Below are 17,392 nucleotides of genomic sequence, written 5' to 3'. Positions count from 1 at the left end.
TGGCACACTGGTACTCAGCTGAATCCGGTTAGACTGGAAGCCGACCCCAACACGGTTGGGAAAAGGCTATCCTTCCTATCTAATATTGTAAATGCGAAAATTACTATGGCTGTTTGTCTTTCTGTCCAGCTTTCATGCCATTCTTTGGCACAAGGGCAGTCTAAAGTCCGAGTAAGAAAACTTGTTCCCTCGGACCGTTAAGACATCCCTGGATATTTTTCGGTATTGTACTCATTTTCAAAACTCTTCTATTCGTCTTTTATCTATAATTTTAGTAACTTATAAAGCCATTTAGGCTTTATTTTCTTACCTGTAGATGTAACAATAAAAGCGGCAAAATTCGCGAAAAATAATTAATATTTACTATTAAAAACCTTACCAATGCAACCAAACTTTACATACCCTATTCACTAAAATCCTAATCAAAACCAAGCAATGCGTTGACTGTCAAGCAATTTAAAATATCGTGTTTGTCTGTACACCCAAAGGCTCCGAAACTACAAAACCCATTTGGAAAATTCTTTCACTGTTGTAAAGCTACACTCTTCCCGAGTAACATAGGCTATATTTTATCCCGGTACGGGCAGTAGTTCCCACGAGACGCGGGTGAAACCGCTGGCAGAAGCTAGTGTTTTATTACCAAGAAATGCGTTTGTGACTGTCAAGCAATTTAAAAATGGCCGGCGTTATCGCGATGTTCTTGAATATAATTTAATATGAGAAGGTTAATTAGGGTCGAAAATACTGTGTTTTTTAAGTATTATATTCAATTTTCGTATGATATAACTGTGATGACAATTTAGGGATCCGGGATATATTTTTATATATATACCTAGGTATACGTGTGCTAGAAAATAGAATTTAATTATGTTTCAAAATATATCAATACTTTATATGGGACAAAGTTGCCTGAAAAAAAAATAAAATAAAAAAAAGCTAAGTTTTGTCTGTTTCTCAGGATACTGGTCTGATTTAAAAATTCTTACAGTTTTGGATAGCCTACTTAACGTACATAATCATATCTGAATATTGTAGAAAACCACGTTTCCTTAATATAAATAAATATAATATTTTTTGTATACCTAAGGTTAGTTTCTTGAACTTTAACCTTCTGTTCACTTTTAATTCGTGTCTGTTTGTAAACTTCCTATAAACATAACCTGTATGTATGTATTTTTTAATAAATAAATAAATCTCTTCTGTTCCAGAGAAGACATGGAGAAAGTAAACATAAAGTTCCATGACAACGACACGGTGACCTACCAACACAACAAGATATTGCGCTTCGTACCTGAAATGTCCGTCGATAAGAATCAGAAGCTGGTTGTGCCTAATATTCCTTTGCTGGTAAGTAAACTTAATCTATTATTCTATACTAATATACATAATAAAGAGGAACCTTTTTTTGGACCCTAAAAGCTCTGAAAGTACTGAACTGATTTGAAAACTTATTTCACTGTTAGAAGCTACACTATCCCCGCGTAAAATCCAAACTAATATTATAAATGCGAAAGTAACTCTGTCTGTCTGTCTGTCTGTCTTTTCTTCACGCCTAAACTACTGAACCGATTTGTGTGAAATTTGGTACAGACATAGTTTGAAACTTGAGAAAGGACATAGGATAGTTTTTATTACAAAAAAATATAAAAATAAAAAATAAAATTTATTCCGGACATATAGCGCCATCTATTGGTCAAACCAAAAATCTGCCGGAAGTCACTATTCCACGCGGACGAAGTCGCGGGCAAAAGCTATTAAAGAGGAAACATTTCGTTGTTTGTTTGCACCCTAAAGGCTCTGAAACTATTAAACTGATTTGAAAAATTCTTTCACTGTTGGAAGCTACACTATCAACTAATAAAATGGTCTATATTTTGTTCGGGCATGAGAAGTGTCCGAGACGTGGATAAAACTGCGAAAAAACAGTCAGTCTCATATAAAACTGATTTTAAACTTGCCGCTGTACATAAACTGCATGTATTCTGTGTCAAAATGCTGTATGATGTATGTGACGGCGCCACCGTCGATGTGTCAACCGTCGATCTGTCAACCGTCGATCTGTCAACGGTGGACCTTATATAAAGCGGCGCGCGCGCGCGACTCGGGTCATTCGTTCGCCGACCGTTGCCGAGTGCACACCTCCCACAAATTCGTGATAAATAATTGTAGTGCCTAATATTGTGTTAATTGGAATAAACCAAGTGATTGTGTGAAGACCTCTTTGTTTTATTTAACGATGTCAGATCCTGACGCCGACATATGCAATAAAGAATAAATTACAGTCTTCTTCACCTCAGAAGATGCGTGTATGGATGCTAAAAGCGTACATTGAAAGATGGTAAAAAATGTGCGGTAGCAGTGTGTTTTAAGCGTGGAGGATTTTTTTACTTATGTACTTTTGAGTTTATTGTAAAATTGTATCTTCTACCTACTTCTTTTTATCCTTTCGACTTAGATATGACAAAGAAAGACAAGAAAGACTTTTTTGGAGTCGGTTAAATAAAACTATTTTGTCGAGGACTTCTCAGAAGAAAGCCTCATCTTCTCAGTGACCAAAAAACCTGACTGGCTTAAATAAATTGTTTTCCTTTCCTTCTAGACAGTGACTTCCTTCTCTCCTAACCTGGCAAGCTGGGTGTTCAACCTGCTGGTCTCCGGGCTGGCCATCACCTACCGAGATAGAGCTAAACCCTTCGTGCATGTCACTGCTGAGGAACTGGTGTTTGGGTAAGATATCATTATCGTTAAAAGATCCAAGAAAGAGAAGACTTTTGAGAACTTTATCACCTGCTTAAACATGCTACAATGTTTATTATTGTATGAGTATTTATTGGCTTTGTGCCCACATTCGTCTTGCAAGGATTCGGGACTATGTAGTCCTGTGGCATGGTAGAGACATAATAGATTTGAGTAACATTAAAATTGTAGAACAAGAAAGAATATTGAGGATAAAAGTCGACGTCAATATATATACTTGCTTACCTATAAATATCATCTACTCTAATTTCCCTTTATTCAATACGCAAGTTTTTGCCCCTTTTTATAATAATTGATTAATTGAGGAATATTTTCATGTTTTCAGTTACAATGATCCACTAGTGACACTGGCTCACTATTTCTACCCCAAGGGAAAGAGACCTAACAGCCAGATGGGATTGCTTCTAGCTGTAAGTATAATTTTATAACTGAAGTTTAAACAGCAGTAACAACAATCATGATTTATTTTATTCCGTCTTACATACTAGATTCTGCCAGTAGTTACACCCGAGTTTCGAGAGTAGGTACTACTTCCCGCACATGGATAAAAATTGCCTACCAATAATATTCTTCTGTTATAAGCTGTATTATTATATATGCCTAGTTTCATCAAATCCATTCCGTTAGCTTTTCTGCTAAAAAAGGGCACAAACATGCACCTATATGTATCTACATACAATCTTTCGCATTTATATAGGAGGTTTTACTTCGCACTTTCGAATACGACGATACTTCTCTGAGTAGGATATCGCCAATTGTGCATATTTCGGCCTTTGAGTCCATATTTTGACACTTTTGATAGTCCATATACATAACTGTTAAAAGACTGTCTGACTATCAAGTGTTATGTATAACGTATATACTTTATCGTATCTTATAACATAATACATATAACGACTATAAAATTAAGTACCTATTTCGGAATAAAGACATTCTTCTCGTCCACAGAGAAACGGCACCTTAGACGAGGTATCCACGATGTACACGGGACAGAATCAGATGGATAGGTTCGGCTACATGGACAAGATCAACGGACTGGACCATCTACCTCACTGGAAAGACCGGCCTTGCAATGATATACGGTGAGTTTCAACACCATAGCACCTAATGATACTGGCGTCCTGGTAGGTTTGATATGGCTCGTGGCTAAATCAAAGCCGAAGATCGATCAATCATAAGGTTAAGCAGCACTTGGTTGGGATACCATCTGGTAATATCGAGTTCTTCCGTGTTTCGGATTGCACGATAAACTGTAGGCAGTCATTGAACATCTTTGGCAGTCATTACGGGTTGTCAAAAGCCAGTACTCGGTTGCTAAGGTAACTGGGTTAAGGAGTTCAGATATGCAGTCGCTCCTTGTGGCACACTGGTACTCCGCTGCATCCGGTTAGACTGGAAGCCGACCCCAACATAGTTGGGAAAAGGCTAGGCAGATGATGAATACCGGCTGGAAAAATTATCAATTAGCTGCGCACAACATGTTATAGTGCACGCACATTTGCTTGGACACAGGTGCACTCATTATTCCTTCACTCTCATAGCGCGATGCGACGACAATCCGACACCACCGGAGAGAGATCACAAGCAGGTGACAATATATGAAGTATGGTGACGTCTTAAGAAATCGACTGTTTTTATTCACGTCGCGTTACTTAGCAACGCAGACGCTCCGTAGTAATTAGTTTTTATCTGATAATTGCCATTATTATGTTACTTTATGATCATCATAAAAATGTTGATAGCAATCTTGATATTTACACGTGTTTTATATGGAACTGCCTTGTTATTCTAGTCACATAGCGCGACTACTGTGCACAGTCCTAGGTCAGGGCAAAGTCCCTTTGTAGGCTCAAAAAACTTTCACAAATCAGCCCGATGTCTGGAAGTCGGTGATTGACACCCGTGCATCGGTGAGCACGTAAATGTCGGTACTGCTCCTGATCTCTCTCCGGTCGTGTCGGATTGCCGTCCCATCGCGCTATGAGAGTGAAGGAATAGAGAGTGCACCTGTGTCCAAGCAAATGTGCCCAAACTATAATATGTCCTGCGCAGCTGGCTGATCTCCTTTGATGAGAACAGCCGCCGTGCAATATAATCGGCTAGGAAGACATCATATCATGTCACGTACGTTACCTAGGCCTCTCCTACACATCCTCCGAGCCTTTTTTCCCAAACTACGTTGGGGTCGGCTTCCAGTCTAACCGGATGTAGCTGAGTACCAGTGCTTTACAAGGAGCGACTGCCCTATCTGACCCCCTCAACCCAGTTACCCGGGCAACCCAATACCCCTTGGTTAGACTGGTGTCAGACTTACTGGCTTCTGACTACCTGTAACGACTGCCAAGGATGTTCAATGACAGCCGGGCTACCTAGGCCTCTCCTACGTATCGGGTTTTTTGTATTCATCGCGTCGCTTCGCATTCGCATCGAAATCGCTCACACAGGACGCAATAACGGGTAAATCCGTGAAAGATGACCCAGCACAAATATAATTTGTAGCGACGCGCATGACAAAGCCTCGCAAATATTATACTTACGCTGACACAAGGTCGTAGCGTTTTCCCCTTTACCAGTTATACCTGAGAAAATCAATAACAATGTGTAAATATGGTATTTTAAGAGCACTTCTTCTGAAGAAATTAGTCAGACAGTGAGTAAGCGTGTTCACAGGCTTATTTTTTAGACAACAATGGATAGTATGTACCGGAAAAAAGTGGTGGCCTATTGAGTAAAGAACCAACCTCTCAAGTATGAGGGTGTAGGTTCGATTTCAGGTGAGGCAAGTACCTACCAATGCAACTTTTCGAAGTTTGTATGTACTTTCTAAATATATCTTGGATACCAATGACTGTGTTTCGGAGGGCACCTTATTTAGTATCTTTGGCAGTCGTTACGGGTAGTCAGAAGCCAGTAAGTCTGAGACCAGTCTTGGCAAAGGAGTATTGGGTTGCCTGGATAATTGGGTTGAGAAGGTCAGATAGGCTCTTTGTAAATCTCTGGTTCTCCGCTGAATCCGGTGAGACTGGAAGACGACCCAGATTGAGAAATTGATATGGCTAGAAAGAATGTTACTTGTGAGATGACGGCAGAAAGAAGAGTATGGAAGTAGAAAATAAGCTGCGCCGACCACGAATAAAATTGAGATAAGGGATGATGATGATAATGATAGGCAACTAGAATCACACTAATTTGTACTTTTGTCGTTCTGAAGTCCTTGTATAATCATCGGCACGAATCTTGAGCGCTAACCTTATCCTGCGCAGAAGTAATTTATTGGGTCCCTTTTGTGGCATGAAGTGAGGCGTGGGGGCGGGCTAAAGCGGTGATTGTCCCGCAGCGCATCGCGTCATAGCCGTCACTCGGGATTGGTTCTTTGCTAATAAATCACTTCTGCGCAGATGTAGGCCAGAGCTCAAGATTCGTGCCGATAACTATTAAAGGCCTAAATTAAATAAATGATTTGACTTTGATGACCTGATCAAGAATCGAACCAGCATACTCGTACTTGAGAGGATGATACCTACTTTAACTTTTTTTACTGACGATCTCATTACGGAAATACCTACATTTGAATACAAAAGGTAAACATAAATAGTATTAACAGTTCAAGTGATAAATATCTGTATTTACCTACCATTGTAGTATCTATGTAATTGTTATTTCATTGCGTTTACAAAGACTTCTATGCATAAGGAAACTCATCTTGAGAATTATTTGTAATGACTTCTTACATTATTAATTGCATATTTAACTTTATCTTTATTATGGTCTAATAATTAACTTAAATAGCTGAACATTAAAAGCACTATTTATAAATTGGCCACACATATCATAAATTAATCAAAATCCTTTATTCAAACTTGGCTGTAAAACAGCAGTTTTCGAACGTCAGAAATTTACAAAAGACAGCCCCCAAAACGCCCACCCTTCACCACTTCCTATGTGTTTTTGCTGGGAAGAAGAAGTGGCGCAACAAACTCCCCAGCAACACATGTCTGTCTGTAGGTTAGAAGAAATATAGAGTATACAATAATATGCATCATCATCCTCCTAGCCTTTTTCCCAACTATGTTGAGGTCAGCTTCCAGTCTAACCGGATTCAGCTGAGTACCAGTGCTTTACAAGAAGCGACTGCCTATCTGACCTCCTCAACCCAGTTACCCGGGCTACCCAATACCTCTTGGTTACACTGGTGTCAGTCTTACTGGCTTCTGACTACCCGTAACGACTATCAAGGATGTTCAATGACAACCGGGACCTCCAGTTTAACGTGCCATCCGAAACACAGTTATTGGTGTCTAAGATATACTTAGAAAGAACATGCAAACAGTATACAATAATATGCAACCACTATATAAAAATGAACTCAATTTTAAAGTGCGCTAGTGTCAGAGTATTGTCAACCCAGCCCCGATGAACTCACGCGCGCTCTTGTAACAACCATTGCTACCATGCCCAGCATGATATACCAGGCACGAGGTTGCTTTGTAAATTGTGTATCTTGGACACCAATAACTGAGTAAGAGTAAAAGAATCTTGAGGAAACCTGGACTTTAAAGTAAAGCCTCAAATCAAAACCTGCATTGAGCAAGCGTGGTGATTAACGCTCAATCCTTCTCCCTGTGAGAGGAGGCCGCAGCCCAGCAGTGGGACGATACAAAGGGCTGATGATGATGGCTTATACTATTAAAACCAGATTTCTCCATTATTTACGTTGATCCCAGTACTTGTGTGTGAGCAATAAAATAAAATAAACTAACAAGCAAGTACGTAGAACATTAGTCTACAATATTTGTTTGGCAAACATCGTGTACCCAAGGTAGGGGTCAGGCTTCCTTTAAATGTTGCAAGAGAACTTGGAAATATGTTGCTAGAGAGAATTTCTAGGAAATCATAATCTTCCGAGCCTTTTCCCAACTATGTTGGGGCCGGCGTCTAGTCTAACCGGATGAAGCTGTGTACCAGTGTTTTATTTAAAGTGAATGCCTACATCAACACTGACTTAACATGGACCCCTTGGTAAGACTGGTAATCAGACTTTCTGGCTTCTGACTACCCGTTACAACTAAAAACTACAAAGATGTTCAAATGACATCCAGGACCCACCGATTTAACGTGCCGTCCGAAACACAGAGGAACTCGATATGTCAAGATAGTCACTCATTCGCAGACAAAGCGCTCAAAGCATTGCTTAAGCTTTTGATGGATCGACTCGTACGGCTTTTATTTAACCACGACCTTATATCGGAAAGACGACTAGAAAGACGATGAAAATACCGAGTTATTATTTGAAATGTAACATACAAACAACCTACAGGTTATACATATACTTCTCTTGTAAAACGGATATCTTATGTACTCCATATACATAAGTTTATCGCTCAAAAGATCCTGTTTCCGTTCGAAAGAGGTCAATGCCTAGTTAAAACTATTTGCCAGCAAAGAATTGCCTATTTTGTTAAAAGATAAGTAAATAAACATACAACGGCCGATTTTTGTTTTATTATTTAGTCCTGCTTTATTGGTGCAACGGTCACCATGCCGGATTGCCGAATTGCCGGACTGATGGTCCGATGGGTTCGAATTTTCGAATCCCCGTACGGTCAATATTTGTGTGATAATCATGTTTGTTGGGTGTGGTCTGAGTGAGGTAATAATATGTATCCCATTATCATCAGCCTCGTATTTTAACGACTATGTTGGGGTCAGCTTCCAGTAGAGCCGTTGTAGCTGAATGTTTTACATGGACCAACTGCCTATCTGACCTCCTCAATCCAGTTACCCGGTCAACCCGATACCCCTCGTTAAACTGGTTTTCAGATGTTCAAAGATGTTCAAATGACAGCCCAGACCCACCAATTTATCGTGCCTTCCTACACGGAAGAGACAATTTTTCTTGTATAACTTGATCTAATGAAATTATTTCTTATAATTCCAGTGCATCCGAAGGTTCGTTCTTCCCGCCTCGCTCGCTGACCAAGTCTGACATCGTCCACGTGTATGACAAGGATCTCTGCAGGATTCTGCCGCTGCAGTATCGAGAGGATGTCTATAAAGATGGTATGTACTGTACATTTTACATGAGGCTATCTGAAATATTTGAATATCTGTATCCAAAATATCTGAAATTGAAAAGGAAAGTAAGAAAAAAATAAACATTGAAACATACAAAAAGACATGCGAAAGTTTATCTTTACAGATCAATGGATGTATGGATGTTTGTTCCTCTTTCTCGTAAAACTGCTAGAAGAATATTGATGATTCTTGAATGAATTATAACTTATGTCATCAGAATAAAATATGGGCAACTTTTTATGGATATGCTGTTAGCAACGCGGAAGTTAGCATTTGTCTTATGTCTATTGTCTAAACTAAAGTGAGCATGTATCTTCGCGCAAAAACGGCAGAGAATTTTGTTGAATCTTAGCAGTAATGTAGCATATACAGCAGAATAATATATTTTTTATCCATGTGCCTAAAGTCGTAAGTCCAGTAAGCGGGAGAAACCTTCTTCATGCCCTGTTCCCAGGTGTTATACAGTTTCATAATGCTATCTTCTTTCTTTACAGGCATAAAAGCAGGCTTATACACTCCTCCACCATCTACCTTCGAGAGTGCTGACGTGAACCCTGACAACAAATGTTACTATCCTGGAGAGAAGTGTCCTCCCAGGGGGCTACAGAATATCAGCCCTTGTCAATATAGTGAGTATCAGATATTTCATCTACAGAAGAGAGGAGCTCGTGGCTAAGTTACAGTCAAGCGGGTTCATTGATGATGTCCTTCTAGTCGATTATCGGCTACGGCGGCTGTTCCCATATATGGAGATCAGCTGCGCTGCGCAGAACATATTATAGAGCAGGCACATTTGCTTGGACTGCGGTGCACTCACTATTCCTTCACTCTTATAGCGCGATGGGACGACAATCCGACACCACCGGAGAGAGATCACAAGCAGGACCAACATTAACGTGCTATCCGATACACGGGTGTATCAATCACCAACTTCCAGACTCCGGGCTGCTTTGTAAATAGTTAATATAAAATGGGAACTATATTTTTTGTCACCAAAATTTATTTTTGTCATCAAGTTGTATCACCTAATAAATAGATCTATCGCCACGAAATATTTTCGTTCTCAGATAAACAAAGAGTGTTCCCATGTATGAGTTACCAAATTATTGTCAATATAATGTATAAAATATGAGATGGATCACCAATAAAATTGTAGTGCATTACATGAATATAAACTTCGTTCTTATAATAATAGTTTTATTACTTAAATAATAGCTTGGTGCTCAAAATGGTAGATCTGTCACCAAATAAATCGATTAATCGATCCCTGACTGCGACTGCTTTTTATTTGTTATTTTGTCACCAATACAGTAGTTACATTTTATTATGTTCAGTTATTAAAATAATGTATTCGTTACCAATTTAATACATCAGTTTATTTTTAATGAAATTATGTTCAAAGGGAAGAGGAAGGGAAGGGAGACAAATTGGCGCGCTTTCGGGCCTCAACGAATGGGTTGTAGGTACGATCATACGATGCTTATTTTGACTTTAATTAAGTGTTTTATTTACTATTCAGCTAGAAATTTAATTTAAATATATTTATACTACCTGTGGAAATTAAGACCCTTGCGGGAGGCACATGGCCAGTGAAGTAGTAGACTCTTTTGGTTGAAAGGATGATGACGACCACCCTACATTTTAATACAATTCATGAAATTTTCTAGTGATATAATACATGATTTATTGGTGATCTCTTTAAATTAGTTTGCCTAAATACTATTAGGACAAACCCATTATAATACATACAAAACCATTTATTTGGTACTTGACCCCATATCTCCATGATTTTCGGTAATTTATTGTGGAATTGATTTTATATTGTTTGGTGATACATTTTGGTGACAAATCTACTATTTTGAGGGCAAACCCTATTATTTAAGAAACACAAAATGAATTAAATTGGTGACAGCTTAAATCATACCCATATAAAATATATGGTAAGAAATAATTTCTGAAACCACAGAAGCGATTTCGGCCCGACAAACTTAGGTTTTTAGTCTTTTTTGAAGTCCAGGTTTGTTAAGGACGGCTTAACCGGACTTCAACACTAATATTAACAACTTTCTTCCTCAGATGCTCCTGTATATCTCTCCTTCCCGCACTTCTACGATGCTGACCCAAGTCTGCTGCTGCCATTCGAGGGTCTGAAGCCCAACAAGAAGAAGCATGAGACTTACTTCATGATACAACCGGTAAGACATCATCACCATAATATTATCATTTGTCTTATTCAAGGTTAAGTAAAGATGCCTTCTTTTTCTCTTCTTCTTCAATTTAAGAGCCCAGCTCTTGTCGGTGCAGCTCCTTCCATTTACGCCTATCTAGCGCCAATCTATCTACTTTTTCTAAAAGATGAAAAATCATCAGATGGCCCTTTCCCCCCTCCAATCCCAATTTTGTGTGCATCATGGTCTTTCTAGAGATCTTTGTGTACCAGAACTGCGTTCACTCTTTGGAAGTATTACGTAGAATCGGCAGATCAAAGTAGAATAGTCTCGCTCTTTGGTCTTTTATAATTTCTTTTTTATTTTCAAAGTTAAAATAGGCATGGTTACTGAAAAGAGTAATTAGTCCGTCTTTTAGACAACCCTAAAACAATGTACACAATGTAAATAAAAATACGTGTCGAATATTTTTGTCCAATCTAAAATGCAGACTAATCAGAATCACTATTGTTTAACCCTGTCATCATGCCCATTGATTACTTTGAAAATTGAGTTGTTTTAAGAAAATTGACGTTTATGTTGTCGGCTCACTTGGGGCTAAAAGGTTTTTCTTTCTTTCTTCCTATACTTACATACATGTATATTCTTTGCAGAAAATTGGAGTACCCTTAGAAGGCTTCGTGAGAGTGCAGCTGAACCTGAAAGTGGACCGAGCCCCTAATATACCCATCAACAATATTAATAACTTCCCTGATACTATCTTCCCTGTTATGTGGATTGAAGAAGTAAGTATACCTATTGAGTTAATGTTAAACCATTTAAAGTAGCTGTTTAGGTACTTATTTACATGGATATTACAATATGTACATATAAAAAAGCTATCCTAGTAAAAAAACACTATAGTTAAAACGGCGTGGAGTAGGAGTGTTGTCGTCCTGTTCTTCAAAAAGGGAGACAAAACCCAGTTGAAGAACTATCGACCCATTTCCCTCCTAAGCCACGTATATAAGCTGTTCTCAAGAGTGATCACGAACCGACTTGCGCGAAGACTCGACGAATTCCAACCACCGGAGCAGGCCGGGTTTCGGAGCGGATACGGCACCATAGACCACATCCACACAGTGCGGCAGATTATACAGAAGACCGAAGAGTATAATCAGCCCCTGTGTCTAGCATTTGTGGACTATGAGAAGGCCTTTGACTCTGTTGAAATCTGGTCTGTTCTGGAGTCACTGCAGCGTTGTCAAGTAGATTGGCGATACATCCAAGTGATGAGATGTCTCTACGAAGCCGCTACAATGTCCGTCCAAGTACAGAATCAGCAAACAAGGCCCATACCGTTGCATCGAGGAGTGAGACAAGGGGATGTTATTTCCCCGAAACTGTTCACTAATGCAATGGAGGATATGTTCAAGACGCTGAACTGGAAAGGACGCGGCATCAACATCAATGGCGAACACATCTCTCACTTGCGATTTGCTGACGATATCGTCATCATGGCGGAAACGCTGCATGACCTACAACAGATGCTGAACGACCTGGCTGAATCTTCTCTACGCATTGGCCTACGGATGAACTTGGACAAAACCAAGGTCATGTTCAATGAACATGTTCTACCGAAACCGATTGCGATACACGGCGCCGTTCTCGAAGTTGTTCGGAAATATGTATACCTCGGGCAGACATTGCAGTTAGGTAGAAACAACTTTGAGGACGAGGTGAATAGGAGAATTCAGTTGGGTTGGGCTGCATTTGGGAAGCTACGTCGAGTCCTAACATCGTCGATCCCACAGTGCCTAAAGACAAAAGTCTACAATCAGTACGTCCTACCTGTCATGACTTACGGAGCCGAAACGTGGACACTGTCGGTACGGCTGGTTCACAAGTTTAAAGTCGCTCAGCGGGCTATGGAAAGGGCTATGCTCGGCATTTCTCTGAGGGATCGCATAAGAAATGAGGTAATCCGTCAGAGAACCAAGGTCATCGACATAGCCCACCGAATCAGCAAGCTGAAGTGGCAGTGGGCTGGCCATATTAGCCGAAGAACCGATAACCGTTGGGGTAAACGCGTTCTAGAGTGGAGACCACGCCTCGGCAAACGTAGTGTAGGACGTCCTCAGGCACGGTGGAGTGATGACTTGCGCAAGACGGCTGGCAGGAGCTGGATGCGAGAAGCCGAAAATCGATCTCAGTGGCGTGCACTTGGAGAGGCCTATGTCCAGCAGTGGACTGCTATAGGCTGATGATGATGATGATAGTTAAAACGCGTCAAATTAAATCATTTGTTTCAATTAGGCAGATTTCACTGATTACCTTGTAGTTAATGCCAGCAATTTCTGCCAGCTCTTTTAAACAAAAAAAAAAATGTCCGATCAGTTCCTAAAAGGCTATCAGAAACTCTATCACTCTTTTCTTCTTCTCTGTCGATTCGCTCTTGGCAGAGCGGTCGTGGTCACGTTGAGGCGTCCACATTAGAGGCGGACACAGCTTTTTTCACGATCTCCCGCCATCTATCACTAACTGGTGTAATTGGGCACGAGGGCCTTTAAAACCACTTATGAATAACAAAAATTTTAAAAATGCCTAAGTTTGTATGTATGGATGATTGCTCCTCTTTCACTGAATGAATTTTGATGAAACATGGCAATAAACATCAATAAGTCTTTTTATCCAGGTGTCGGAAGTAGTAAGTTCCGTCAGGCAGGAGGAAACTACTGGCAGAAAATAGTTTAACATTTTAATGTAAATAAAAACTTGTACACTTTTCCTTTCTGCAATATATCTGTCTATTTCATACTTAACTCTATACAAAATTATTTTCGTGACTAAAATAATAATTTCTAAGGAAACTCGAGTACCTAGTAAATATTTGTGTAAGTATTTCGAAAGCTATAGAAAGTGAGAAACAAATGATAGTACTAATAGGAGTCGAGCCAACAGACAGATAAATAGGTTTTCCCATAGACTTATGTCGCGAAGTGAAATTCATTGTTTTTATTTAGACAATAATTGATTGGAGGAAAGTTGGTTTATGCGATAATTATAAACCACAGACTTAGGTTTAAATAGACTGTGCAACTTTTATAATTTTCTTTCATAACCTTTTATTATTTGACATCTGTATCAATACCTACTGGATTCTGCCCGCGGTTTGACGCACGTCTCGTGACGACTAAATCCCGCAATCGGATAAATAAATAAAATCCTATGCTTTATTCTGATTTATAAGCTGCGTTATTACCAAGTTTCATCAACATCCGTTGAGCCATTTCTTCGTAAAGAAATAACAAACACACACACTCACTTTCACCTTTATATTGTGTGATTATACACAAAATTAACCTCAACCATTTATTCCCAGGGTATCCACGAGCTGTCAACCCCAATATGGCGGTGGATCTACTTAGCAACCACCGTGGGACCAGTTGCAGCTCCAGCCATTACCTACTCCATGATTTTAACCGGCTTCCTCATCCTTGCCATCGTTTTTATAAAAACTTATAAAAGCCTCGTAATCGGCCAACATGCTATAGAAATTGTAGAACTGGGAAGACCTATTAGACGGAGCTCAACTTTGATTATAAGTGGAGCCCACAAAATAATGTCTAACAGAGAATCTTCATACATACCGCTAAATCAATGCGGAGATAAGGTACAAGAGTTAAGCTACGTTCGCACAGATTGTAGTTTAGAATTCAAAAATTGTTTAAAAAGTGAATTTGTTAAGTCTACTTTTAGTAATGCGGAAAGGGAATCTTTGATACGGGCGGATAATAGTTTTATTTTATCAGAACATAGGTTTAATCAGGAATAGAGGGTTTTTTTTAGTTTTTATGCACCGTCCCCTTCTGCTCAACCAGTGGGTGTGCACTTTGCTTTTGTCAATGTCAATAATCTTCAATGTAAGATAAATAAAAATAATGAGGTACTATTGATGTGGTTGCCCGAGTAACTGGGTTGAGGAGGTCAGATAGGCAGTCGCTCCTTGTGGCACACTGGTACTCAGCTGCATCCGGTTAGACTGGAAGCCGACCCCAACATAGTTGGGAAAAGGCTCGGGAGATAGGAAACTGGGGATGGTTAATTACTTTATATTTACATATACAAAGTATGATTTATTTATGAAATGAAAACGTTATAAATAAGAAGTTATTTTACAGTTCTTTCATATACAGTAGACTTACGAGTCTAAAGCTGAAGAATTTAAGCGGAATATCAAAAAATGAATTTTGCAAATATGAGTATGCAAAGGTAGGTAATGAAATGACAATGACAACTTCGCTGTCGTCAGTATTTGTCAAAGTCTGACAAATGCAAAGTATTTGACAAAAGCAAAGTGACGACATAAAATATTGTATATCAGGGTATTACATACTTTATTTTAAATGCTTTTTGGGGACGGTTAGCCACGAAACAGGGAAAGTACAGTTACCATAAATTCAATGGTATTTTATAGAAATCTGTAGAAAATTGTTTGGACTATGAAAACCAATTTTTTCTTCATCATAGCGATGAATTTTTGTACTGAAAATTCGAGATTGACAGATACGAGAAATAAGAGGTCTAAAAGGACTATATTTTTATGGGTTTTTGACCAAAAAATTCGCTGTCAAAAAGTTACTCCGTGTGACCACAGAGTTAAAAACACTGTAGAAGTGACAATTTTTTTACACGTTTTTTTTTCTAAGTTAAATTCATGTGAAAATACCATATTGTTCTTTTATGGTACTGTACTTTATTAAACGTGGTTTTTAGGCTATATTTAATTTTATATAGGGTTGTGTCGACGACTGATTGTATAGGATTCCGATTTTAACGGAATTCGTCTAGATTTAAACGGAATATTTGCTCACTTTGGTTCTTTTCTGTTTATAATGAATAATATTTTATGAGAAAAGTTTTCAATGGCAAATAATAAATAATTTACGTTAATATACGTAATAAAAAGCCAGAAATGTTATTTTTAACCGAATTCCCAGAAAGAAGGAGGTTCTCAATTCGTATTTTTGTATTTTTTATTTTTTGTAAAAACACATTTTGAAAAAATAACTTTGATAATGTCACGTTTGTACATTATAAACAGAAAAAAAGTTAGACATATTGGTCCAAATACCTTTAAAACGTTGCCTTGAAAAAACTTAATATTATGTAAGTAAACTATACTTGCCAAATTAAGGGCTGATTTTTCAATCGCCAGATAACTTTTATCTGAGGAATATGTTTGACGTTTTGACAGCTTTTGTATGGAAAAAATGTCAAGCCGCCATATTTATTCCTCAGATAGACGTTAACTGAGGATTGAAAAATCAGCCCTAATTGAATTAACAAGCCGTTATCCAAATTGTCTATGGTTACCCACACTGCAGACTAAACAGTTGGCCGACTTTTAATGTAATCTTGAATCTAATCAAAGTTCTCAGTCGGTCTGATGCCGGCAAAATACCTGATCTTTGAAATGTGCGTACTGCCATTCATCTTCATGCTGATTTATGAGCTTAACAAACTATCGGCCGACTAAAAGTTTGCAGTGTGGCGTTCTAAAAAGAATAAGCTGTCTACAGTTATACGCAAAAGGGCCTATGTACTATTTTGTTAGTCCTGCTTATAATCTCTCACCGGTGGTGTCGGATTGTCGTCCCAGCGCGCTATGAGAGTGAAGGAATAGTGAGTGCACCGCAGTCCAAGCTAATGTGCGTGCACTATAATATGTCCTGCGCAGCGCAGCTGATCTCCTCATATGAGAATAGAAATCGGCTTTGGACATTGCATTGTTAAAAAGTATATAAGTCCTTTTTATTATAACCAGCAGTTTTTATACTTGAAACATTCCAATATATGTGATGAAATAACATTCCTACTAAATCCGAAAATTGCTCAAATAGTACTAATATATTTATATCGACAATCATACTCAATTTTGAGAAAAATCATTTTTATTAATTTTTTATCATTTTCTTCTTCAATCATTTGAAAAATACGCAAATTTTTTTTTTTATTTTTAAGATCGAACAAAATGTACTTATTTTATTTTATTGAAATTCACACGAGATTAGAAGTAATGACATATTTCATGAAATTCTTCACTTTAGTCGAGTGACCAAATTAGTCGACTAAATAAACTATTCCAACCAAACTAATAATAAATTAGAGTTTAGTCAAGCTTTAATGTATCAAGACTTTTCTTTTTTTATGGATAAAATTAATATTTTTTTATTATTAAAAGGAAAAATCGGTGGTTCTATGAATATTTTTATACGAATTTAGGTAATAATTGTAAATAATAGTTAAGGATTTTTTGTATCAAAATGTATTGTTTAATAAAATTATTGTAAATTCTATTGTAGTTTATTTAAACCTTTCCTGTCTTGTCATTTGAATATCTTTGGCAGTTT

At 38.3% G+C, this 17,392-nt stretch overlaps 1 protein-coding gene across 1 annotated transcript in view; it reads left to right on the top strand.

Annotated features, from left to right (window-relative positions):
- The window catches only part of LOC110383138 (scavenger receptor class B member 1), a 113,024-nt gene extending 95,688 nt beyond the window's left edge, over nt 1–17,336 (top strand). The window contains exons 5-13 of the mRNA XM_064042599.1: nt 1,209–1,347; nt 2,600–2,727; nt 3,083–3,167; nt 3,706–3,839; nt 8,696–8,817; nt 9,327–9,461; nt 10,909–11,027; nt 11,654–11,785; nt 14,362–17,336. Of these exons, the coding sequence (XP_063898669.1) occupies nt 1,209–1,347; nt 2,600–2,727; nt 3,083–3,167; nt 3,706–3,839; nt 8,696–8,817; nt 9,327–9,461; nt 10,909–11,027; nt 11,654–11,785; nt 14,362–14,814 (1,447 nt within the window). The 3' untranslated portion in view covers nt 14,815–17,336. The remainder of the gene's footprint in view (nt 1–1,208; nt 1,348–2,599; nt 2,728–3,082; nt 3,168–3,705; nt 3,840–8,695; nt 8,818–9,326; nt 9,462–10,908; nt 11,028–11,653; nt 11,786–14,361) is intronic.
- The last annotated feature ends 56 nt before the right edge of the window (nt 17,337–17,392 follow it).

The sequence above is a fragment of the Helicoverpa armigera genome, chromosome 29, assembly GCF_030705265.1.
Source record: "Helicoverpa armigera isolate CAAS_96S chromosome 29, ASM3070526v1, whole genome shotgun sequence".
Taxonomy (NCBI): Eukaryota; Metazoa; Arthropoda; class Insecta; order Lepidoptera; family Noctuidae; genus Helicoverpa; species Helicoverpa armigera.
The sequence above is the reverse complement of the archived record's forward strand: the minus strand, read 5'-3'. Positions and strand labels throughout refer to the sequence as shown.